The sequence below is a fragment of the Medicago sativa genome, chromosome 3, assembly GCF_051527215.1.
Source record: "Medicago sativa cultivar Bolivia chromosome 3, Bolivia_mono, whole genome shotgun sequence".
Taxonomy (NCBI): Eukaryota; Viridiplantae; Streptophyta; class Magnoliopsida; order Fabales; family Fabaceae; genus Medicago; species Medicago sativa.
In genome coordinates, this window is record NC_140751.1 from 46,969,591 (window position 1) to 46,996,677 (window position 27,087).

General features: G+C 34.0%; 1 protein-coding gene across 2 annotated transcripts; it reads left to right on the top strand.

Moving 5' to 3' along the window:
- The first annotated feature begins 5,330 nt into the window (after positions 1-5,330).
- On the top strand, positions 5,331-21,935 carry LOC146937788 (callose synthase 7-like). Of its 2 annotated transcripts, XM_085751912.1 has the most exons (44): positions 5,409-5,723; positions 6,657-6,757; positions 7,881-7,996; positions 8,093-8,180; positions 8,436-8,546; positions 8,673-8,828; positions 8,958-9,041; positions 9,158-9,241; positions 9,383-9,474; positions 9,568-9,691; positions 9,802-9,939; positions 10,028-10,104; positions 10,219-10,306; positions 11,431-11,559; positions 11,686-11,803; positions 12,333-12,634; positions 12,718-12,770; positions 12,991-13,051; positions 13,226-13,310; positions 13,397-13,446; positions 13,554-13,640; positions 13,755-13,859; positions 13,972-14,066; positions 14,161-14,242; positions 14,475-14,638; positions 14,739-14,862; positions 14,957-15,051; positions 15,163-15,235; positions 15,340-15,491; positions 15,730-15,839; positions 15,929-16,039; positions 16,160-16,216; positions 16,347-16,521; positions 16,613-16,715; positions 17,111-17,233; positions 17,333-17,448; positions 17,555-17,638; positions 18,913-19,025; positions 19,102-19,331; positions 19,705-20,502; positions 20,591-20,641; positions 20,855-21,040; positions 21,220-21,479; positions 21,641-21,935. In XM_085751912.1, exons 1-43 carry the CDS (start codon positions 5,543-5,545, stop codon positions 21,457-21,459), a joined length of 5,712 nt encoding a protein of 1,903 aa, XP_085608038.1. In that variant the 5' UTR covers positions 5,409-5,542; the 3' UTR covers positions 21,460-21,479; positions 21,641-21,935. The 2 variants fall into 2 exon arrangements, with proteins under 2 accessions (XP_085608039.1, XP_085608038.1); XM_085751913.1 differs by lacking the exon at positions 8,958-9,041 and having other exon boundaries at positions 5,331-5,723.
- The last annotated feature ends 5,152 nt before the right edge of the window (positions 21,936-27,087 follow it).

Genomic DNA, 27,087 nt, shown 5'->3' on the forward strand with positions numbered 1-27,087 from the left:
ATAACAAGGTGGAAGTTTAGATTCATATAGAAGGGCTCTACCTACATTGAGAATGTGTTGGTGTTTTCTTTCTACTCTACCATTCTGTTGGGGGTCTCAACACATGATCTATGGTGCAGTATACCTTTAGAGGCATAAAGTAATTGAAAATAAAAATTCAGGGCCGTTATCAGTTTGAATAGCTTTGGGAGTGATATGGAACTGAGTTTCAATGAGGGAAATGAAGTTTTTGACATGTTGAGAGACTTCACACTTAGATTTTAAAACAATAATCCAAACAAATCTGCTGTAATCATCAAGTATGATAAGGAAATATCTATGATTATGTACAAAAGTAGTGGACAAAGGACCCCAAATGTCAAAATGTAAAAGTTCAAATTCTTTGGAAGCAACTGACAAACTAGATGGAAAGGGTAATTTCTTTTGTTTTGCAAAATGAAATATGTCACAAGTAGCATTATGATCAAAAGTAAGACTAGGATAAAGGTGAGACATATGAGATAATCTCTTATGAGATACATGACATAACCTGAAGTGCCATAATGCGGAAGAAGGAATGGTTAAATTTGTATTGGTGGAAAAATGATCGACAAAAAAATTATTGCATAAAGGAAGATTAAAGGAATCCAAAGCTAATCTGTAAAGACCTTCAATCTGATCACCCAAACCAATCATCTTCTGGGAGTGAAGATCCTGTAAGAAACATTTATTATCATGAAAAATGGCATGACAATTTAAAGACTGACAATGTTTAGAAATTGAAATGAAGTTCAAATTGAATGAAAGAGAATACAAGACATTATAAAGGTAAAATTGAGGTGAAAGCTGAATGGTACCAGCATATTGAACTAGAACAGAAGTTCCATTAGGTAAATTAACAAGCTAAGGGATAATTTTATGAAAAAAAGTGTGTGGAGGGAACTATGTGGTCATTAGCACCTGAGTCTAAAAGCAAGAGAAGATAGATGATATACCTGACATAGAGGGTGAAATGATATGATTGGCACTGGTAGGAGGTGTTGATGATGGAGGAAGCAAATTCACTTATTGAAGCAAACTAACAAGTTGATCATACTTTTCCTGTGAAATACTAGAACTAGGTGAAGATGCATCAATGCAACATCCTGGTGTAGCTTCATTTGTTTTAGTACTACTTGAAGCATTGATAGAAGGTGCCCGCTTCAGAAAATTACGGTGGCCATGCTTAGCATAACAATAATCAACTATGTGATTATTTCTCCCACAAAAACTGCAATGCCTAGGAGGTTTTGGTCCATTAGAATACCCTATTCCCCTCCCTTGAGGCTTATTGCGTGAATTAGAATCATTCACCAAAGAAACATGCTCATCAATGGAAGAAGCTACTAAATGGTTATTGCTTTCTTCTTGAATCACCAAGGACTAAACCTTGTTATAATTGATGGAAGAGGATCCATCATCAAAACTTGAGTCTTAATAACTGCAAATTGATCATTCAATCTAGTAAGAAATTGAATGACCCGATCCTCATGTCTGAAATTACGAGCTTCTCTCATGGGGGCGCAATGGAAAGGATGGGGACAAGTACAGTGAAACATAGGTCTATGAGAATTCAACTCCTCCCATATAGTACGCATCTCAGTAAAGTAATCTAAAACTGATTTCGAACCTTGTTTCAAGTTGTTGATTGTGGATCAAAGTGTAGCAATGCGTATTCTATCAGCTTTAGAAAATGCTCTTTGAGATCTAACCAAGCATCAATGGCGTATTCATGAAAAACCAATGTTTGAGCAATTTGTGGTGAAACTGAATTGATAATCTATTGAGATAATCATCAACAGATTCAGTAGAACTTCTCTTAACACTCGCTAATTCTTTTAGACTAATTTTAGATTGGCCTATGTAGAACTGTTCATGGAATAACCTTTCCAATTCAGTCCAATGTTGGATCGAATGCGGTGCAAGAGTAGTAAACCATGTGAAGGCATTCTTTGTTAGAGAATTGGGGAAGAATTTCAACCTTAAATTCTCATCATTTGCTAGGTCTCATGCCTCCGTCAAATATCTTGTGATATGTTCGATAGTGGACTCACTGGTATCCCCTGCAAATTTGGTGAACTTAGGAATTTTATAACCCCTTGGAAGTTCAGATTGTAACACCAATTCCGACAAAGGAGGAACAAAGTTTGGCTCATGCAGGACAATATTTAAACCGTTTTGAGCCTTTATATTTTCGACCAAATTGGCTATATTATTATGTACTCCTATGTTTTGTTGTCGAACATTCCGAACAACTTCATCGGCATTATCATTTCGATTTATCAATATCACTTCAGGTTGACCCTATATTACTGGTTCGACCGGTTGGGGATGAGTCACAGGTTGTTGCCTCTGAACCATTTGTTCAACTAACCGCAACGGTTGTTGATTTTGTATTTGTGTAACCGGTTGTGGGGGTGCAAAGAAATCTGTTATTCTCCCCATTTGTGTGGTTAAGGCTTGGTAACTCCGGTTTGTGTCCCTTATTAAAGGATTAAACACGGTACCAATTTGTTGTGTTAACAAATTAACCATTTCGTGGTTATTCTCATCCATTAGTTGTCTTAACAAATTCATCGAATCTGTTGTCAACGGTGGTAGAGTATTCCGACCAAAAATGCTAGAACTTGAGGGACTATGTACGTTGTGCATTGTGAACGGATTTGCTTGGTCTGCAAAAGCGACAACACTATTATGTACATTTGCCATCATCGAAGTTGGCATACCATACGTTTGTTCCCTCAAAATGTTCTGTACATTTACATTTCGATCATCAAGCCTAGGCCTATTTGAAGGAGCACTAGTACTTGGCATGTTGGTAGTCGAAGGAACACCAGCGGTGAATGGGGGTATAACTGTTCTCATTTCTGGTCGTGTCATTTGAGTGGACGTAGAAACGGTCGAAGGAGTGGTTACTCCCATTTTTGTCGAGCTGGCATAGCCATGGTTGCCCCCACAGGGTTTGACACGTTTAAATCTCCCAAAGGAGAGGTCTCTTGTAAAGGTTGTGCTTGTGAAGATGATTGTGAAGATGATGAACCGGCACGAGGCATAGTTTTACCACTTCTCAAATCCATACACGAACAACTTGGTGTTTTTAGCAATAAAGTTACTTAAAAATAGTAACAAAATCCTAAAAACGGATCTCTTCAAAGAGATGGATTTTTGAAAAAGTTTTTGAAAACGGTTTTGATTTTGAAAAAGTTTTTGAAAATCAATTGCACAAACTAGGTCCCACTGGGCGTGCCAATTTGTTTGCCTGTGATTTTGGCAAATGGGGGCTAGTTCTGATTAATACAAGAGAGATCAAACTAGAAATCTCAAGACCGTTGTGCAAAGGTTTTTTATAGGAAAAAGTTTTAAATAAGGTCACGAAATGCACTCAGGTTGCTTAGAGAGCATGACAGGTTTGAATGAAAAGGCACTGTCTCTCGACAGGTTTGAGTTTGCAAGTAAAAAACTTAAAATAAAGTAAGATAAAAAGTAAGTTTACGCACGAAAACTCAAGGAAAAGGTATAATGCAATGCATTAAAATAAAAGGGGCGGTCTACAAATCAGTTTACATATGTTCTGTATAACTCATTTCCCTAGACGTCGGTAGTTTGAGTGTTATAGAATTTTGTATATGATTTGCGACCCACTTTCCGGCTTGGAAACTACTTTTTATACTAAAAACTAGATGGCGAATCACTAAGCCCATGATCAGCACTTCCTCCATCTTGGACAGCTGCTTGTCCCATGTTTTCCACTATTGAAAACCGCCTTAATGCTTGAAATCGTGCTTTCCTGCCTAGGATGCTTCACTTCGACGCGCTTTTCTTTTACGGTCTTGTTCTGTCGAAATCTTGACCATACGTGCTAGGCTTGATGTCTCCTCGAACTCCTTTAATGAAACGAGAAAGCTCTCCGATTCCTTCAAAGTTGATGGTCAAACAAATGTTGACCATATTAAATGAGCCTGCTAAATTTAAAGGCTAACAATACAATGTTATGAAATGTGCAAAATGAATAAACTCTCATTTCTCATAGATGAATTAACAAGTACAAGGAGTATTTACATGTATACAAAGCTCCTAATAACAAGCTAATCTCAATTATTTACTAAGCTAAACATAGTTACTTGTATATCAAGTAATCTCACTAGGTGACTTATTATTCTTTTCTTCATTCTCTAATAAAAAGAATTTGTTTACCCAGTTTGGTCCAATATTGACCTACTCTAGGGGAGAGAACACCTCTCCGTTCCACTATAATGAGTTTCTTTACAATCCCAACCCTAGTTTTGTTTGCTAAGAGAAAACTCTATAAACCCTAGTTTGTTGTTGGCTTCTAAACCCTGTTTTTCTACTACTTCTACTAAATTTATAGAGAAATAAAACCCTCAAAATTAGGAACAAATATAATGTTGAAAATACGTTTTTATTTTTCTCCTTCGACGTAAAATCGTGGCCCGATTTTCGCAAATTGTGCCCCAATTTTTTACGAAGCAAAACTCCTGAAACTGCACCCAAAATCATGGCCCGATTTCTCCAAATCGTGTCCCAATTTTGGCAGATTTCTGATTCTAAATTTTGAGTCAATTCTCAACAATTATTAATGCAATTCAACAAATGTCACTCAAAGTGTTTCCCACACGTTAACTCACATTTGTTTGGTTTTAATAAGAAAAAATAGGAATTCATCTTCTTTCTTATTTGTTTTTATTCTCTTTTATTTGGTTTTATTCGGATAAAATGTGTTATTGATAAGTGGGGTAATTCTCATCCTCACCTCACAAGTCGGTTTTGTGATTTCTAAGACATCCAAACAATAACAACTTTCTTTAAGCAAATTATAGAGTTTCTCTATTTCTCTACCTTTCTATTGTCCCGGAGCCAGTTAGACAGTAGACACTACGTTGGTAAACCAAGTTGGATGTGTAGTTAGTTATCAGGTTCAATCCTACGGTTTCCCCACTTTAATGTGAAAGAATTGGCTAGTTCAATGTTATTTTACCTTGGTACGGTTTTATGTAAGGATTCAAAACCAATTCGTCAAACCCAAAGACCAAACTTTTCTCAAAAAAGTAATATTAAAAAACACAAAAAAGCATTGTTGTGATGATATGTATGAGTGTAACACTAGCCTTAATCCATGTCTTGTAAACATTTGCTTATTGTCACCAAAAAGATGAAATAGCACTCACAAAAACAACATTATCAATCAATATCTCTTTCCTGTTCCGTTCTTATTTTTTTATTCAATAGCTTTTTCTTTTTACCTATTAGAGCAATTCCAGAACCTCTTTTTACCTTGCTATTAAAGCAATTCCAGAACCTCTTTCTCAATCAAAGTATTAATCTTTTTGTATAGTTCTTCCACCCCATTTATAAAAGATGACAACTTTAGTTTCCTTAACTCGTCACTCAACACACAAATGCTGTTTTGGTTTTTGTTCCAAGAACAAGAACAATAATGAGAAAAGAAGAAACTTTTACATTGCATTTGTGATCGTGTTTTTGCTATTTGAGGTGTGGCAGAAACATGGCTAGTACGAGTAGAAAAAAGCGGATGATAAGGAAACCAAGATGGACCGTTGATGAGTTGCCAAATGAAGAAAATATTGTGGATAGTGAGATTGTTCCTTCTTCACTTTCATCTATTGTGCCTATTCTTAGAGCTGCTAGTGAGATTGAGGAGGAGAATCCAAGAGTTGCTTATCTTTGTGAGTTTTTTTTTCAATTGCTTTTGCCATTTTTTGTTTTTGTTTTGTTTAATTATCTTTATGAGTGTAGATTTCCTTGACCATTTTGTGCAATTTAGTTTTAATTTTTAAAAGAATAAATTTGATTGTAGTTAGTGATTGAATATGTAAATTAAGAGTTGTAAAAATCTAAGTTAGACCAAGTAGAAAACACTTGAATATCTAAAATTTGTGTCAAAGATTATTGCATGATTATAATTTTTTCAATATTTATGTCTGTTTCAATTGTTTTTGCAATTGTGAGTAATTTTTTCAATTGTTTCTGCCATTTTTTGTTTTTTTTTTAAATAATTATCTTTCTGAATTCTGAGTGTGTTGAGTTTTGAAGTTAAATAACTTATATTATATGTTGTGTGGATTTCTTGACCATTTTGTGTAATTCTCTTAAGAAGAATAAATTTGATTGGAGTTAGGGGTTGAATATCCTAATATAGAGTTGTAAAAATCTATAATCTAGACCAAGTTGAAAACACTTGAAATCTAAAGTTTGTATCACTTATTATTGCATGATTATAATTTTTTTGGGGGGAACGATATAAAGAAGAAATATTTTATGCGTTGGAAAAAGATTAGAAGCTGATTAGGTATCATCATGCTTAAAAAAATATAGTTTCCTATGTTAATTCTTTTCCATGGTCATTGGAGTTGATCAAAAGAAGCTGATTCAAATTGTGAGAAGAATCCAGCACTTTCCTAATACATTAAGTAATTAATCGGTAAAGATTTGGTTGTAGAGCAACATGGAAGCACATTTTCGAATTTCCAGTAGATAAGCAGAAATGAGAAAACAGAAATGGAAACCTAACTAGTTACTTAATAAGCATGTTAAAGATGTTGTCAACCTATGTTTGCAGAAGAGTGTAGTATACTGATATATTTTCTTTGTGAAATTAGGTCGCTTTCATGCATTCGAAATGGCTTATAAAATGGATCCAATGTCAAATGTGAGTGGTGTTCGTGCATTCAAGACTAACCTGTTGCACAAACTCGAAAGGGTAAAGAGACTAATTTGAATTTATCGCAATTCTTCAATATTTTGAAGGTTGTATGTTACTTCTTATTTGTCTACAAACTGGTAATGATGTGTGTCTTGTGAATTTATTCATTCATAATTGAATAGTACAAATTCAGCATGATATTATTTTCACTTTATCATTTTAATACAAACTAGAATAAGGCTCACAATTATGCTTGAGGTGTTTTGCGATAATTTATAAAAGGAGGCAATAATCTTCAACAGAAAAGTCCCAACAGATAGCTGTGATGCATATAGGAATTTAGATCACCACAAAGCTAAGAATGTTCGTTAAATATGTTGAACTGAATGTGGAAATACAGAGGAAGAGTAAAAGAAAATTGGGAAATTCATTAGGAAGAGTAAAAAAAAGAAAATTGGGAAATATATTGAACTGAATGTGGAAATATTATGCATCAGCACCGCCCCAATTCCTTGACTGATGCATCGCATTCTACCTCAACGAGTATGGTGAAGTTTGGTAAGGCAAGCACCAGTGGTTGCGTCTTTTTCTCTTAAGGGTTTGTAAAGTTTCAGTTGTCTCATTTTCCCTATGAAAATTGTTCTTCTTGGTTAATTCTGTCAAGGATTTCGCCACCTTCCCATAATCCTTGACAAATTTCCGATAATAGCTTGTGAGGCCGAAAAATCCGCTACTCCTTTCACCGTACGCGGAGTTGGCCAATCATGGAATGCATTTGATCTTTGAGGGATCAACTGCTACCCCCTGACCCATTATGAAATGCCCCAAATACGCCATTCTATTCTTTCTAAAACTACACTTGTGCAGGTTAGCTACAAATGCATGAGATGCTAAAGTTTCCAGAGTCGAGGCTCCACATGTTGGGAAATATATAAAAAGTGATGGAAAATGCTGGGAAAAAGTATAAAAGTTTAATAGGCAACAATTGATAGAATAACGTATGAAAATATATTAATAACTTATTATGGATAATAATAACCAGCTAGCTAGATTAACTCAACATATGTAAATATAGTTTATGAGCAACAACATTTTTCATATCTTAATTTCTAAAAGAAAAAAGAAAGAAAGCGCTAGTTGGTGATATATTAAATATTTTAAAAAAATATCTTGCTGGCAGGACCATGAGCTTACCCAGAGATATAATAATAAAAGAAGTGATGCCAAAGAGCTAGAGAGTTACTACCAATATTTCTACGAGAAGAGAATCCGGGATGGTGAAAATACTAAAAAACCGTAAGGCTTGATTGATCTTGCTTAAACTTGCTCTCTCATGTGGTGTGAATCACATAATTTTATATTTGTCTTATTCTTCTGTTGTCGCTTTTGAAGGGAGGAAATGGTTAAGAATGTTCAGATTGCAACTGTGTTGTTTGAAGCACTGAAGACTATGCTAGGTCCACAAAATATTCAGGAGAAGGTTTGCTTTTCTTGATTATATTACCATAACTTAAATTTGTGCAATACATCAAAACATAGTGGGTCCATGAGGTCTCATCTCAGTGATAGCAGTCCGACCTTAAAACATCAAGGTTTAAATCCCCTCATGGGGAAGGTTGTAAAATAGCGATTAGGGGAGGGCCACTTTAGTTGATGAAAATTTGCCCCCTTCGCCAATTTTTTTTTAAATAAAAATATCACGGAGATGTCCTGAGAATGTTATTTTTTTGACCAGACAAAAAGATATGCTGCAGATGTTGAGAATAAGAATGGACAGTATGAGCATTATAATATCCTTCCGTTACATGTTATCGGTGTTGAACCGGAGATCATGAAACTTCCCAAGGTTTGTATGTTGCATACATGCATCGTCATCTTTGCTTCTTGCTTCTGCTAATAATATTGTCTACCTATAACTTAAGTTTATAATCTTGTTTGTGTTTTTTTTTTCCTCTTTTCAATGAAATTATAGATCAAAGCTGCAATTGCTGTTTTAAGTAAGGTGGATAATCTTCCAATTCCTATCATTCACTCAAGACCTGATAATGATGGTTCTACAATGCCTATGGAGAGGGTTAAAAATGTAAATGATATACTTGATTGGATTGCCTCCATTTTTGGATTTCAGGTAATGAATATTTCTCTTCTCTGTATAGTTTACCCTTCAATTTGGATATCTCTTTTGTTTATATGTAATTTTCATGTACATAATTGGTGAATAATCCAATTTAATGTTTGTGTATTTTGGAATAAAAAGAAAGGAAATGTGGCAAATCAAAGGGAGCACCTTATACTATTGCTTGCCAACATAGACATAAGGAACAGGCCTGCATCTAATGAGGTAAATTATTATTTCTTCAAAAAGTTTCTGTTTTTTACTTATGCTTTTCAACGTAATATATTGGACATCCAGGGTAATATTTAATTTTTATGTGTTGTGAATTTTGGAATAAAAAGAAAGGAAACGTGGCAAATCAAAGGGAGCACCTTATACTATTACTTGCCAACACAGACATAAGGAATAGGACTGCATCTGATGAGGTAAATTATTATTTCTTCAAAAAGTTTCTGTTTTAACGTAATATATTTGACGGCCAGGGTAGGGACAAATTTAATTTTTTTTTTTATTTTATTTCTACTCATCAATCATCTTATTGAGTACTAAAAATAAGTTTGTTGCAGATCCGTGAAGAAACTGTAGAGAAGTTGATGGCTACAACTTTCAAGAATTACAAGTCATGGTGTCATTATGTGCGTTGTAAATCAAATATTAGGTACTACAATGATTTACGAGTTATAGAAGTGAATGTGTGTATCCTAAATTTCACTCTGACTCATTTCGGTATATGCAATTTGTTTAACAATAGGTATTCAGATGGTCAAGACAGACAACAATTAGAACTGATTTACATTGCACTTTATCTTCTAATATGGGGAGAAGCTTCAAATATTCGCTTTATGCCTGAATGTCTTTGCTATATTTTCCATCATGTAAGTTTTCCATAACCATAATTCAAACATTATTAATGCCGTACTATTCAACATTCTTATGTCATTCCTATGATAACAAGTCTTTTACTTTTTCTTCTCTCCTCCCAAAGATGTGCAATGATGTACTCTTTGGGATTTTACATAGCAATGCCAATGATGTGAGTAGGGATGCATGCCAAATAGTAACGCGTGATGATAATTATTTTCTGAGACAAGTTATAACACCACTATATGATGTTTTAATGATGGTATGTATGCTACATCAATGATTCATTAGCCGTTTATGCATGTTTTCAAATTGTTACTTAAACTCATTTTCTGTGTTTGGGGGTAAAGGAAGCAAAAAGAAGTAACAAAGGCAAGGCAAGTCATTCCAACTGGAGAAACTATGATGATCTTAATGAATATTTTTGGTAAATCTTCCACTGATATTTTAATTATATCGTATAATAAAATACTCAAAGCATTGCTAGAAACTGTTTTTACGTTCTTTGGATAACAATAAGCTCAAATATTTCCTTTTCCAGGTCTGACGAATGTTTTAAGCTTGGTTGGCCAATGAATCTCTACTCAAATTTTTTCAGGCATAAAGATGAGACACAGACCACCAATCAGGTCTATATCTATTTTCTCATTCTCTTTTCTAATGCATTCTGTTTGTGTATGTTATTCTGCCAAATACTTTACTCACAACACGCAGGTATTGGATATAGTTAAAAGTAAATGAAAATTGGTCTGTTTTGTGTGAGCATGTCATGCACTTTATTCATCAAAAAATTGATATATATTATTAAATTCCATCCTTTTGATGGACATCCACCAGAAATTTGGATGGTAATGCTGTGTTTGGCAAAATAACTGTGTTTTTTAAATTTCATCAGAGATTTTAAGAAATTATAATGGATTTAGCAAGTGTACCAAATGTGTCGTCAAGTAGTAATATTTATTAAAGTTCATCTTTACAATGGTAATGAAATTCCTACTTGAAACTGTGAGTTTAAAAGGGGGTTGCACTTAGCAATGGTTAAGTTGACGCAAATAAAGAGAAAAAGTAATTAGTTCATGCGTGATTCCCCTAAAGCTCATGTCAGTGGTATTAGAAGGGACAGAATAAATTGACAAAAATTAGAAGGAATAATTATTGCAAATAGAACGAATAATGACTAGTGCAAGTTGCATCAGCGGGGGTTAGCGGTAGGCTGAAATTGGATCAGTTTATAGACATTCGTACACACACAAAAAGAATTAAGGACAAGTTCTTAACGAATGAAAATCTAAGGAAAGAGATTGTATTCAATAAGACCAATAGGATGCATAGTTCAAGCAGTTACACAGAGGGTCATCTACATGACCTAACCCTATGAAATTAGTACTCATGCTATTCTAAACATAAACAAAAGGATATGAATAGAAAGATATGATCTGTAAGCACCGTTGGTCGATTCCTCACCTTTGCGATGCCTCTGATTGCGGCTAACCTTCCTGAATCGTAAAACTACTATTTGATAAGTGAAGGCATTTGATAAGTGAAGCCATTGAAATGCTTTGATATTTCTAACAAGCAATGTGAATACATAAATTAACATGGTTGTGTGGTTCAACTGAATTAAACTTTTTTGGTATTTTTGGGAAGCATTAGACTTGTTCTAGTTTCTTTGATAGGTTTCTATAATCTTTTTTCAATTGGCACCTACATTACTTTGTTAGAGACATTTATGAAGTACAAATTCATATGGCAGGCCCGAGGCCAAACCAGCACTGCAGCTGGGAAGAAGAAGCCTAAAACCAATTTTGTTGAAGTTCGGACGTATTTGCATCTTTATAGGAGTTTTGATCGAATGTGGATTTTTTTCATATTGGCTTTACAGGTAACCTTAATACTTGGACTTGCAGTTTTTTTTATGTTGCCTTTACCTGAAAACCAATGTATTTGGTTAAGACTTGGAATTTTACCATGCAAATTTTCTTTCATTTATGACAATCATTTATTACAGGCTATGATTATAATTTCATGGAGTAACTTTGGACTTATTGGAGTGATCACTGATGATGATGTGTTTAAAAATGTTTCTAGTATATTTATAACATATGCTATCCTCAATTTTTTTCAAGGTACTCAATTCCTATATATCTATTTTTTTTTTCTGAATCTACTTTTGTCAACACAAGGTGACTTAAAGGAGTGAAAACAATACTGAGGGGTAAAATACCCTTTAGAGACAAATAGGATAAGAGAGCTTGATAATGACATGATAGGATTAGGCTTGATTATGTCTTATTCATTCGTGTATTTGATGCAACCTGATAAAAAACTGGATAGTATAATAGTATCATATCATATCATGTGTTTGCTTCAACCTGAAGGCTTAGGTCATGACAATAGTAGGAAACAATAGCAGAAAACAATAATAGCAGGAAAAATGTCAAAGTGTGGAAAACAATATCAGGAAACATCCTTAAATGAAATATCCACAACATACACTCAGCTAAAAAAAACATTAAAATCAGAAACGAAGTTTGTGGGATCAAGTGCCATTACGTAGTATCAAGTGTCTTTAGGTATCTTTATTCTTTATGTAGTATCAAGTGCAATTTCTATTGTGATTTTTTTAACATTTTTTCATGTATCGTCTAATTGCAGTAACTATTGATATTATTCTTATCTTGAATGCAATGAGGAACATGAAATTTACTCAGTTGCTTCGGTATTTTCTGAAGTTTGTGGTAGCAGTAGTTTGGGTTGTTGTTTTGCCAGTCAGTTTTAGCAGATCTCTGAAGAATCCAACTGGGGACTTCGGGACCCAGTCAATTTATTATTGGGTTGTTGCGATTTATATGATTCCAAATATAGTGGCTGCACTACTTTTTTTCCTTCCACCTATCCGGAGAACATTGGAGCGCTCGAACATGCAAATCGTTACGCTTTTAATGTGGTGGGCTCAGGTCAGAAACACAAGCATTTATGTTTTTAGACTATTTTACCTTTATCCAGAGCTTCACTTATCTAACTTTGACTTTTACTTCAGCCAAAATTGTATGTTGGCCAGGGAATGCACGAGAGCATGTTTTCGCTAGTCAAGTAAGTGATAAAGTTTGGCAAATTCAATTCAGTACCATTTATACAGTAAATGAAAGCGTGGGAAATGGGACTACGTCGTAGAATGTCAAGATGGAAACATTCCTTTTGCGTCAAGTGAACCATGTTTTACTCTTAGTCGGGTCCATTTATTATTGGGAAATATTTATCAATTTCCTCTCTTTATACTATTTCGGCTATAAAATACATATTGTTTTGGCAGGTACACCCTCTTCTGGATCATGATTCTGGTTAGCAAACTGGCATTCAGTTACTACGTGGAGGTACTATGTCTGTAAATCGTGTTTTTTTTTCGTCACACATCTCAGTCCACTACTATTTCCAAATCAAGCACCGTTTATAGATAGACTAAAATGCACAGATTCTCACCTAATATTTATTTTAAATTTTATTCATCATTTTTGTTTTGGTGATCTACTAAACTATGCATTAAATAGATATCACCCCTTGTTGAACCAACAAAATTGATCATGGCAATGCATATAGATAACTACCAGTGGCACGAAGTCTTTCCAGAGAATGGTAACACTTAATTTCCACATTCTATGTTGATATTCTGTTATAAATTTATATCTATTTCAACAAATCACATTCTGTAAATGTTACAGCTATGCACAATTTAAGTGTTGTCATTTCAATATGGGCTCCAATTATCTTGGTGAGTTGTGAAACAGCAATTTTGATTGACAAACTTTATCTATTTCCAGTGCTTTCAACATTTTTTTGACTTAATTCATTCCGTTTTTAAATGTTTCTTTAATATAGGTTTATTTTATGGATACTCAAATATGGTATGCCATTTATGCCACTTTGTTTGGTGGGATTATTGGAGCCTTCAGCCATTTGGGTGAGGTATGCGTAGCTAATCACTTGCAATAAGTTACATAACATCCTTGTAATTTCCACCTTTCTTATGGGATTTATATCCTCGAGAAGTTTCTTCTTAAATAACTTTGCATCTCTTAGATAAGGACCATTGGAATGCTCCGATCCAGATTCCAATCTGTAGCAAAAGCATTCAGTGAAAGCATTTTGACTGGAAGAAACAGAAAGAATATACAAGAGGAATCGGTACGGCATTTCATGTTTCAACATGCTGTAGTTATTCATGATGAAATTATATGACCACATAGATGCTAGTTAGAATTTACTAGGACTCTTAACAATGGAGTTTCTTTTGCAGGATGATGCATATGAACGGGATAATATTGCATACTTCTCTCAGGTTTGGAATGAGTTTATAAATTCTATGAGAGAGGAAGACCTCATCAGTAACAGGTTCAAATTCAAACCGCTTCTTCGCTAAAATATCTTTCTCGAGATACTTGAATTTCAAGTGTTTAATAATATCTCTTGACTACTAACATTCCAGGGACAGAGATTTGCTTCTTGTTCCATACAGTTCAATTGATGTTTCTGTCATCCAGTGGCCTCCATTCTTGCTTGCTAGCAAGGTATGTCATTTGAGTTGCTCTGTAAGGCCAGTAGTTTATATCAGTGTTATCGATTGCAGATAGACGACCATGACTTAAAGGCATAAAACACCATGTCGCTACCATCCTTCAGAAATTGGTCATGGTGGTTGTCAAGAAATCCACTATGGCCGATGTTTGACAACACTTGTTTACATTAATTGATTTGAAGTGTCTTTTGGTTTTTTCCTAAACCGCTTTGATTATGTGATAGATTCCTATAGCTGTGGACATGGCGAAAGATTATAAGAAGGACGAAGATGCTGAATTGTTTAAAAAGATCAAGAGTGATGGTTATATGTACTCAGCAGTTGTCGAATGCTATGAGACTCTCAAGGACATCATACTGAGCCTTCTGCTAGGTGCAGAAGATAGGCAGTAAGTATCGGAAAAAAATACTTGATAGCCTCTGTTTGCCCGTTTGATTTTTTCTTAATATAATCCTCATGATTTTTGGTTTGTTTCTTGTATGAGATAGTTTCATAGAGCTCATATGCGCCAAAGTTGAAGAATGCATAGAAGACGAAGTATTTGTCAAAGAATTCAAGATGAGCGGGTTGCCTTCACTCATTGAGAAGTTGAAGAAATTCTTATCTCTATTGGTAACTTTTTACCATATTTTTGTTACTATAGTTCCATTACTTCCTGATGAAGTTATTGAGGTCTTATAATATTTTTCCCCCTTTATGTTGGCAGCGAGCTGAAGACAGCAATCTGCAGTCTCAGATAGTCAATGTGCTGCTGGATATTGTTGAAATTATCATCAAGGATGTTATGGTCGATGGCCATGAGTATGTTTGAAATATTGAGTTGGATAGATATTAGTGTATTTAAAAATTAAAAAAAAAAAAAACTAAAATATATAATGGTTATGATATTTGCTTGGTTCTTCTATTCTTCAGAATTTTACAATCACCTAAGGAGTTTGTTAACATTGACACTTCTTTTACAGAGAAGAGATCAGTGATGGAGAAGGTAATATTCTCTTGAAATCCATACTCGACTAAACATATTACATTATTCTTTTCAAATAAGCTGTGACTTATTATTATCCGATTCGTTTCGTTTCATTTCTTTAGGTTATTAGGCTTCACTTGCTTTTAACAGTCAAAGAATCAGCTATAGATGTGCCCCAAAATATTGAAGCCCGCAGCCGTATTACATTCTTTGCAAACTCCTTATTTATGAATATGCCAAAGGCTCCTAAAGTTCAGGATATGTTGTCCTTTAGGTTAGTCATTGCTATATCTTACACACCGCATAACACGAGCTCGTCGAGCTTGAAACGTGAACAAATGCAGTGGGTTGATGCATCATCTTTATCTTTTTATTTTCGTTAATGAGCACTGTTTTTCCTTTCTACTCTCATATCTGGTTCTGTCGGATTTGTGGTTAATCAGCACTGTGTATAATTGCATCTTAATTGAAAATATTCCAACACTGTATAATTTCTCTGATTTCTGCTTCAGTGTTCTAACACCGTATTACAAAGAGAATGTTCAATATTCAAATGATGAACTCAAAGAGGAAAATGAAGATGGAATTTCAATTTTATTCTACCTAACAAAGATATATCCTGGTGAGTATTGCTTTTATATTCTTCATTGTCATTTCTTTTTCATTAACGCATTTCCACTCATATTATTTCCATACATTAATGCAATGCAGATGAATGGGCCAATTTTGATGAGCGCATAAAAAGTGAAAATCTTGAAGAAGATAGGGAGGAGTATGTTCGTCAGTGGGCATCTTACAGAGGACAGACACTCTCTCGAACAGGTCTTGATCGGAGTGTGAATGTGATATATCCACACACACAAATATATATATATATTTGTGTGTGTGGATATTCCAACTTAGATGTTAATTATCCGAATTTTTCTATTTGTTTTCTTGTAGTGAGAGGAATGATGTACTATCAGCAATCCTTGATCCATCAGTACCTCATTGAAAATGGTCAGTTCACTATTTAACATGCTGTTTTTTCTATTTGTTTTCTCTTTAACATGCTGTTTTTTTAATTCAAATCCCAAGATTTGGCGGAAACCATTCATTTAAGAAATAATTATACACTGTATTTCTGAAGGCAACCAGACAGTAGATTACAATGAAAGAGATAGGAGGCTTCTTGAACAAGCGAAAGCTTGGGCTGATTTAAAGTTCACCTATGTTGTTTCTTGTCAAGTGTATGGTTCTCAAAAAAAGTCTAAAAATACTTTTGACAGAAGCTGCTACAATAATATTCTCAATCTGATGGTCAGGTAAGTCTATACAACTATTTTGGTCAACTGTGTAAGGTCCTTGTAAACTAAAAATCGGATCGATGATGGTAAAATGGAACTTTCCATGCAGGCATTCAGCCCTTCGTGTTGCTTACATAGATGAAACAAATGACGAATCAGGGGGAAAGGTCTATTACTCCGTTCTTGTGAAGGGAGGGGAGAAGTATGATCAGGTACTAACAAAAAAATTCTTGTCTTGACGTTTTACTTTTTTCTTGAGTACTATTTACTAAAAGAAGTTATAAATTGAATTTGGGTCTTTACCTTATTGGTAGGGTGAAAATAGGCATGTTCAAACACCTATGATAGATTTCTTTTATAACTGGCCTAAATTTTTAAATAGTCTTTAAATAAGTCTAGTATTAACGTCTTTCAATAAGTCATTTGGTTATCTACAAGCTAATAAGAAGCAGATACACAAGCGATGAAACAAATACTATTTCCATGATTAAAAATCGGTAACAGATTATTGAAATACTTTAACATCAATGTATTATCGAATTAGATTGGGTTGAGTTTGGTCAAGTTGGTTTAAGGGTTTGACATAATGATTCTTTTATATTGAAAGGAAATATATCGCATCAAGCTTCCTGGTCCTCCTACGGAAATTGGTGAAGGGAAATCTGAAAACCAAAATCATGCCATTATATTTACCCGTGGAGAAGCTTTGCAGACCATAGACATGAATCAGGTAACTGTTCCTTGGCCTTGAATTTGGAAAAAATATTGATATTTAGGAAGTAGTTTCTGTATAACTCAATGCTCATTTCCTCTTTACACTTTTTTAAAGGATAATTACTATGAAGAAGCTTTCAAAATGAGAAATGTATTGGAAGAATTTCATGCACATAAAGGGCAAAGGAAACCAACTATATTGGGTTTAAGAGAGCATATATTTACTGGAAGGTTTGTGATGTTAGTTGTTACAGTATTTAGTCTTGTATTTAACATGTTTTTATTATCAAAAATGTTATTTATTATATTTTCTTTCATCATGTTTCTTATTTTGCAGTGTTTCTTCACTCGCTTGGTTTATGTCAAACCAGGAAAGCAGCTTTGCGACCATTGGCCAACGAGTTTTGGCAAATCCTTTAAAGTAAGTCCCAATTTTATCCTTATTTACTGCTTTCAAATTTGAATTTACACGCAAGCTATTATAATGTTATAAACCCTTCGGGATTTAATTTTTAACATATTTTATCAATAATTTATTTAAATTTCTATTAATTTTAAATGGGAATACTGAATGCAAGTACGTACGTACATACATACATACATACATACATACATACATACATACATACATACATACATCCATACATACATGCATGCATGCATGCATGCATGCATGCATACACACATACATACGTACGTACGTACATACATACATACATATATGTGTGTGTGCGCGCGCGTGCGCTCATGTGTGTGTGAAAAAGAAGATAACAGCAAACAAAAGAAGGAAGGACCATACCAAAACCCATCTAAAAGAAAGGAGTCCTTACCTATTATGATTAAACCAAGTGAAATCATTGGATCCTAAACCAAGATTAGGAGGTTTGTCTGCCACAATGTTTCCTTCTCTATAAATGTGCCAAAGAACATTTTGGGGAGATTTGTAAGCAGATAAGACTAACAAAGAATCAGTTTCAATCCAAAGATTGAGCCAGTTTTAGGATTAAGCAATTTCAATATCATACATGACAACAATTAATTCAGCATGAAGAGCATATTTTAGGCCAATATTGTAAGTGAAACACCCTTTGAACATTGCATTGATATCTCTAAAATCTTCACCTATGTTATGAAGAGCATGCTGCTATGCCAGAAGAGCCATGAGCAGCAACACCTGTGTTGCATTTAGTCCAGTGCATAATGGGAGGCATCCATATGATTTCTCTAATGTTTGGAGTCTTTGGAGGGTGGTTAGAAACATTGAATACTTCAAGAATAGTAAAATCTGGCATTGAGGAAGTAGTTGTAAGCTTTGTGGCATTACCAGCAATGGCAGTATCCTTGCTTTGATAAGTGAAAGTTTCTATAGATAGGGTCTTTTCTACTTATCCCCTTCCTTTGATTATTACTCACATAAGTTAATTATCAGTCCAACTCTAGATTGCTATAGATTGTGCAATCCCACAATTCTGCTAATATAATGGCCGGTCATGATCAAATCCTATCTGTTTGCAATCCTGTGCTCAATCCAGCTCGGTTACATAAACAAAGACTATAGGATTGTGCAACACAACTTAAGAAAATAAGAAATAAAAAATATATTTTTTTTCGTCAACATCCTTTTCTTGTATTATTCCTTGCATAGTAAACATTTTTGTTATATATGTTAGGTAATCCACGTTGCTGAATTTGCAGGGTCCGATTTCACTATGGTCATCCAGATATATTTGACAGAATCTTCCACATTACCAGAGGTGGCATAAGCAAAGCATCAAAAACTATCAACTTAAGCGAGGATATATTTGCAGGTACGTCAAGGTTGTGTAGAAACACTCTATTCGATGAATGGAAACTTTCATTTAATGTGCTTTTTAACATCTGTAGGGTACAATTCAACTCTACGCCAAGGATATATTACACATCATGAGTACATACAAGTTGGTAAGGGGGTAGAGGTTGGCCTGAATCAGATTTCACTCTTCGAGTCTAAGGTAGCAAGTGGAAATGGAGAACAAACACTTTGCCGTGATGTTTATCGTCTTGGACGACGGTTTGATTTCTTCAGAATGTTGTCATTATACTTCACCACAGTTGGCTTCTATTTCAGTATCATGGTAATTTATTAAATTGTCTTTTGAGGATCGTATTGTGATTACTAATATCAATGTTACATTCGTGGAATGTACTTTGCTGAATTTGAGTATACACTGCCTAGTTTCAAAATAAAGAATAATACAAATCTATAAATTAACTTGTAAATTGATTCTTTTGTGTTTTGGGCTATATAAATTGATTTCAATGAACTTCTACGTCATAGACCATTTTTCATACAACTTGAGTGAGGTAAAACACAATTACGAATACCATTACACGACTAAGTATGATATCAGTAGGACTTAATTGATTATGAAAGCACGTAAATCCTATGTTTCATTGATTAAAATGTGTTTATGCTGATACATTTTTTTTATGCGACACATCTTTCAGATAACCGTGCTGACTGGGTATGTGTTCTTATACGGTCGATTATATATGGTACTGAGTGGAGTTGAGAGAGAAATTATTCAAAGTCTAGACTTACATCAAAGCAAAGCCCTCGAACAAGCCTTGGCATCTCAGTCAATTGTTCAGTTAGGCTTGCTGCTGGTGCTTCCCATCGTTATGGAAATTGGTTTGGAAAAGGGATTTTGGACTGCCTTGGGTGATTTCATTATCATGCAACTGCATTTAGCCTCTGTGTTCTTTACTTTTCAGCTTGGAACGAAAGCTCATTATTATGGAAGAACGCTCTTGCATGGAGGCTCTAAATATAGACCAACTGGTCATGGTTTCGTCGTCTTCCACGCAAAGTTTGCTGATAATTACAGAATGTACTCGCGAAGTCACTTTGTGAAGGGCCTCGAGATATTTATACTGTTAGTCGTTTATGAAGTCTATGGCGAATCATACCGAAGATCGGCTCTTAATTTCCTTATCACAATCTCAATGTGGTTTTTGGCCATTTCTTGGTTATTTGCTCCATTCTTGTTCAATCCTTCTGGCTTTGATTGGCAAAAAACTGTGGAAGACTGGACAGATTGGAAGCGGTGGATGGGAAACCAGGGTGGTATTGGTTTTCCATCTGATAAAAGCTGGGAATCTTGGTGGGATGAAGAAAATGAACACCTGAAATACTCAAATGTCAGAGGGAAAATACTTGAGATTGTTCTTGCATGCCGTTTCTTTATCTATCAATATGGAATCGTCTACCACCTGAATATTGCTCATCGTAGCAAAAATATTCGGGTACAAAAACTCATTTTCTTTGCTCTACATTAATTTTTGCAAGTTTTACCCCACTATCTAACTATCTTCAGGTTTTTTTTTATCGTAGGTATTTGCACTTTCTTGGGCAGTTTTGGTTATAATCCTTATCGTCTTAAAGGTATGTGATTTTGTATATGCAAAACCATTCCTATTTGCCTAAATTAAAACATAATAACATACAAATTTTAGTTCAAATTTTAGTCATAAAACATTTATTTTCAATCAAGCAAGACGAGCTTTAGTATAGACCATTGTAGCTGTTGCATAGTCAAACTTATAGTATAAAAAATCTAATTTCTGATGTTTGCATGAATTTTCTTATGGGCATCAGATGGTTTCCATGGGTAAACGAAGATTTGGCACCAACTTTCAGCTCAAGTTCCGTATTCTCAAGGCACTTCTGTTTATCGGCTTCTTGTCAGTAATGGCAGTGTTATTTGTTGTGTGTGCGCTTACTGTATCAGATTTGTTTGCTTCCGTTCTTGCCTTCATGCCCTCTGGATGGGCCATTATTCTGGTAAGCTAAATTTCCTGCAACATAGCTAACAACCATTTTTGCTCATTTTTCCGAGTTGCTATTGTATGATATGTAAATATGCTTCTTTTTGTTTTAGTCTCTGCAACAGAAGTTGCGGTTTAAATATGATTTTAATCCCTGAAATTATAACATTTTTTTCTTTCTCGTTTGCAATCAAGATTGCACAAACATGTAGAGGACTCTTGAAGTGGGCGAAACTATGGGCTTCAGTGAGAGAACTTTCAAGAGCATATGAATATATAATGGGATTGATAATTTTCATGCCAACAGCAGTTTTATCGTGGTTCCCATTTGCGTCGGAGTTCCAAACCCGGTTGCTCTTCAATCAAGCATTTAGTAGAGGACTTCAGATTTCAATGATTCTTGCTGGAAGGAAAGACCCTTACAAAACTGAATGATGTGTTATCATATTTTTCAGGTAACATCTTGCATTTCCTATATGATTTTAATTTATATGCGCCGTCACATGTAAAGATTTTTCACAGTCGTGATTTTTATATCATTAAAACCATTTAAATTTAACGATAACTACTTCTAAACTCGTACATATGATTTTCCTCTACTCACTGATGTGGGAAGGAACCGGAAGTTTTCGGTTTGAAGAGAACATGAAATTTTGGGAATTCTGATTATTTCATTTCCCTGTTAGCTCAATTTTACTGACTTAGAACAGGAATGGAAAATTCAAATACAAAATCTAGGCAATGGCTAAAACAGCATTTTTATTTTACATTTTGAAATGACATATTTATGTCAGCATTGTATATGTATCATATGAGTATAGGGTGATATTTATTTATTTATGTTAATATTATCATAGAAAGAGATTCAGACAAATCATTATACCTCAATTTAATTCAAGAAATTCTTTAAATTTGTGTTTATTTATATATCATGTTCAAAGCTAGAATTTTCCTTGAAAAAAAAAATGTTCAAAGCTAGTTTACATTAATTTTGTACAATGTTGCTTCACCATTTCTAGGAATGGAACATCAGCACAAACTCCTAACCATAGTTACACATTCATCTTGTTGAGTGTTGTTGCACCTTCAGCTTCAAAATCAAACAGCTTCACTATCGCAACTCAATCACTACATTGAAAAATTATAACATTACAAAATCTTTGATACCAAAAACAAATCATATCATTATATCAATCATATTCAATTTTGATACCAAAAACAAATCCAAATTTCAACCGAAGATAATTGATGCTTAAGCTAAGCATGTGATTGCATATAAAAGGGTCATGTTAACCAATGCCCCGGGGGCACTGGTTAAGGAACCTAAAAATTGAAATTTTAAAATGAAAATAACACATTTTATGCTTTTCTTTCTTAACCAGTGCCCCGGGGGCACCGGTTAACATTACCCTAAAAACAATAGAGAGAAAGAAAAAGAGTTATAACACAATGTGAGTATGAGAGAGGTACGAAATAATTGTACAAATGTCATTTATCATAAAAATAACAGTAAATTTAACACATCTTATCTGTAATTTATTTAAACAACTTAACTAAAATCATATTGCAATAAGAAATTAACATGTTAATGAAAACATCGTGCAATTTAATATAGTTACACTACTGTTTTTCTTTTTAGTAATTAGAGAGAACATAGAAAACATCATACACCCTCCGGTCACCATTATAAGTAAAACTTTGATTTTTAGATTCATTCATTTAATGAATAATCTAAAATGTTGATTTTTGCTTATAATAGTGACCAGAGGGTGTATATTACAAAAGTTGACATTTTTCACACTAAAATTTGCCAAAGATATCAAAACAATGTTATATTGAATACTGTGAACACACAGAGACATAGACAACAACATAAGCAAAAGTCTTCATTCTCCTCTTTTGTTTTTCTCATTATATCTAAACAAGTTACCGCTACACAACATGTAAGTCCATGTATATTTTAGTACCTATTTCCAGTCAACGAAAAATAACATTAAAACTAGTTTATCACCTTTCTTTCGGAGATTAAAGTCTGATGGAAATTTCACTTTTATTGCGGTCCGTCCTTAGTCGCGTAATTGCGGTATGTAGGTTGCCTTCATTGCAGCAACTGAACTACAGAATTGCCTTACCAAGCCGGTTTTATGAGGATCAATTGGGCCCAATACAAAATCTAGAGAATTATGCTCTTTACCCAACAAAAATCACTCGCGCCCAACTGAACTTCCCAAAATACCCCCGTGTGAGTTAACTCACGCTGGTTTTTCAAATGATATTGGTATGGTAGAACCTTGCTGTGCTCTTCTTCTTCAACGCCCTTCTTTCTTTCTTTCTTCTTCATCACTCACACAGCCACTACCTTGCTGTGCTCTTCCAGTCTAACCCATCATCAAAAATAAGAATTTATCCAAATAAAGAGAGAACTAGTTTCACAAAATTGGTACTATGTAACAAGATTCAACATATAATGGATTTGTTCTGATGCTAGCAGTTCTCAAATAACAATAATTAGTATATGAATGGGGACAGTAATCCCAAACAAATTTGTTTCCATATAATTGAAGACCATATATATGCCCCCTTTATATTTGTTTCCATCTGCATAATCCCAAACAAAAAACAAGACAAACAAATTAAGGAAACAATACGATACAAAAAAAGCAGCAATAGATTCATACGATGAAAAAGAATAACTTGTCTGGCCTTCCGGTGAATGTTCCTGCGTGAGTTAACCCACGCAGCGTGAGTTAACCACGCAGTGGTATTTTGGGAAGTTCAGATGGGAGTAAGCAAAACTTGTTAGAAGAAGAGCGGAATTCAAATCTAGATGCTATCAAAACCTATCAAAAATTGAATATGAGCGGAATTCAATTTTAGATATGCATCAATATAATTGAATAGGCTAGAGAGAGAGAGAGAGAGAGAGAGAGAGAGAGAGAGAGAGAGAGAGAGAGAGAGAGAGAGAGAGAGAGAGAGAGAGAGAGAGATGAAACCTAAAATTCACCGCTGGTCATGAAACTAGCCTATCAGTGGCACTTCACGTGAAATTCATGGTTACCAAGACACATTGTATGTACACAAACACCGCCAAGAGTTAGGGGCACAAGCAGTGGCACTAAGAGTTACTTAGGAAAGTGTCGCTTGGAAGACCTTGGAGACAATTCATGAATGTATTGTTGGTATAATTGGCTAAACAATCATGGATTTTCAATCAATCTCTATAGAAGATCAAAGTTCGGGGGGCAATAGTTCTCATTACACATAAAAAAAAAATATAAATTTTTAAGTTTGGGGGGCATTTTGCACATAAGTGCAAAACTTCAGGGGGGTATTTGCAAAACGTCATGTTCACTAACAGAAAAATTTGATGAAGGGGGTAAATTGATTAACGTTGTGCAATTTTGAGGGCAATTGAAGTTTTGTTAATTTCAGGGGGGTAATTGACGAAACTTACAATTTCAAGGGGGTAATTGCCTATTTACTCGTTTTATTATTGTATGCAGGGGTTAAAGTTGGAACTCTAAATTACCCATGAAATATCATATATCTCATGAGAATAGCTAAGTTGATAGAGACATTGTAATATTCAGAGGTCGGGGTTCAAACCCCGAATTTTCCACTTACATCTTTTTTATCCATGATGTTGGCGCATCAAATGAGTTAAATATTGCATATATTAGAGATATCACCAGTGGCGGATCCTAGCCATATGAGCATATGCACAACCTAGTTTAGTATATATAAATTAACCTAATGGATGCCATGACACCCACATGCTCCTAAGAGGATAAGCCGCTAGAGATGACTCGTATACTTAATGTCTTAGGGTTTTGAATGGAGACGTCGTGTCCCCTTTTCTTTCTCCATTACCATTCTTCCCAAAAAATAAAAGTTTAGCGAAATATTAAAAGTTACACCAAATAGATTGTCAGATCCTTTAAAATTAATTAACGTTTGTACCAGATTAAGTTTTTCAGTTTTAAATTGGTTTTTTTATATGAACATGTTATCTTTTAATTTGTTTTTTTTTATGTAACAAATAAACCCATTTTTTTTATCTAACTTTGTTAAAAAAAAACATACACGACCATTCAATATTGATTTTTTTTTATAGATCCAAAAAAATGTTTATGACATCAAACGTTTAGGATGTAACAAATAAACCCATTTTTTTTTATCTAACTTTGTTAAAAAAAACATACACGACCATTCAATATTGATTTTTTTTTATAGATCCAAATTATGACATCAAACGTTTAGTTACCAGTGTATTTCCAATTTAATTCTATTTTTTTTTTTGTCAGGTAGCCTAGTGGCTAGAATTCACTACCAGTGTATTTCCAATTTAATTCTATTTTTTTTTTGTCAGGTAGCCTAGTGGCTAGAATTCACCTTATAAGGTGAATTTCCAATTTAATTCTATTTTTTTTTTTTTGGTCAGGTAGCCTAGTGGCTAGAATTCACCTTATAAGGTGAATAAGTGGGGTGTCCGGGGTTCGAACCCCGACCCCTGCATATAATAATGTATTGTCCTACCAACTAAGCTATGCTCACTGGACAATTTAATTCTAATTTTATTACTAAATATTTCATCAACAACATTATAAATCAAGTATTTTCTTCTCTTTTTTTTTGTCAAAAGAATTTGATCATTTTTGTCTCAAATTAAAGCTGAGTTTTATGAAAAGAAGATGTCCACATATTTGATGATTTAAAGAACTAAATACACGGATAGCACTTGAGTAACATTGGGGTGCCAATGTCATGTGACATTGTCCAACCACAATGTCACAGGTGTACAAAAAGACAAAAAAATGGTTTTCTTCTCTCTCACTTACAAGAAATTTTTGTCCTTTTGGCCAACGTACCCGATACACACTTTACAATAAAAAGAGTTAATTTAAAAGAAAATTGATTTTCTAACACTGAAAACTTCACAATGACACAAGTAAAATACTTAAATGCCCCCAGCGGTAGTTAACTACCGCTGAATTCATTTTTATTCAGCCTATGTACCTTTGCCAACCATTCCTTTTCTCTGTCTTATTTTCTTCTTCCTTTTACACTTAGATCTGGAAATAAAACAACTTCAACAAATTAAGTAATCAACAAGCAACAACTCCTTCTTTTTTTTTCAATCTCAATCATGGAAATAAGGAATTGGAATTCAATCTCAGCAACATTTATATAATTTCATCTCGAGTTTTCACAACATCAATCTTTAGCTTTAATTTTTTTTAAGAAGTTCAACAATAAAAATTAGAACTGCAAAATTGAAGAAGGTTTTGTGTGGCTTTTACAAGAAATCGGCCCAAACTATATAACTCCTTATTTCTTATCCCAATTCATGATTTTGCAGTTTCTTATTCATGGTGATTTATGGAGAAAAAATAATTGAAGCACGGTGAGTTATGGAAATAAGGAATAACTGTAACGCCCGTCTTAATTATTTACTTAATTTAATGAGGATTTATATATTTATATATATATATATATATATATATATATATTTATATGATTTAAGAATTTAAATAGTTTGCATGATTTATAGATAAATTATGTGATTTTCTAGATTGATGTGAAGTATATTGATGTTGTGAAGTTGTTATGTTGGTGTGACTTATTTTATTATTAAATAAAATAAGATATGAGAAATAAAATAAAAATATTAAAAGTGGGGTTGTGTTGGGAGATGAGTAAATTAGCAGTGAGAAGAGTAATTAGGAGAGATAAATAGACAACAAAAGTTAGAAAACAGAATACGTACATTTTTGGAGAAAAAGGGAGAAAAGTCAGAAAGAGAGAAGAACAAAGGGAGACTATCGATTTCTTCTATTATCAGGTAAGGGTGAGACTAATTTTCAATATTATTAAGGGTATAATTCTATAGGATGAATTTAGCATGATTAGGATGAGTTTGTGAGATTACGAGGAATTAGGGTTTGAGAGAAAATTGATGATTTTTGAGGTGAAAATTAGGAATGTTAACGATTGAATTTCTGGTTTATTCCTTTGGGTGGATTATTAAAACTGGGTGTTTAATTAATTGTGTTCTATGGGGAA

Coding starts and splice junctions, on each gene's coding strand:
- LOC146937788 (XM_085751912.1), top strand. CDS start 5,543: ATGGCTAGTACGAGTAGAAAAAAGCGGATGATAAGGAAACCAAGATGG. Junction 14,243..14,474: donor CATTCTTGCTTGCTAGCAAG/GTATGTCATTTG, acceptor ATTATGTGATAG/ATTCCTATAGCTGTGGACAT. Junction 19,026..19,101: donor AAGCGAGGATATATTTGCAG/GTACGTCAAGGT, acceptor TAACATCTGTAG/GGTACAATTCAACTCTACGC.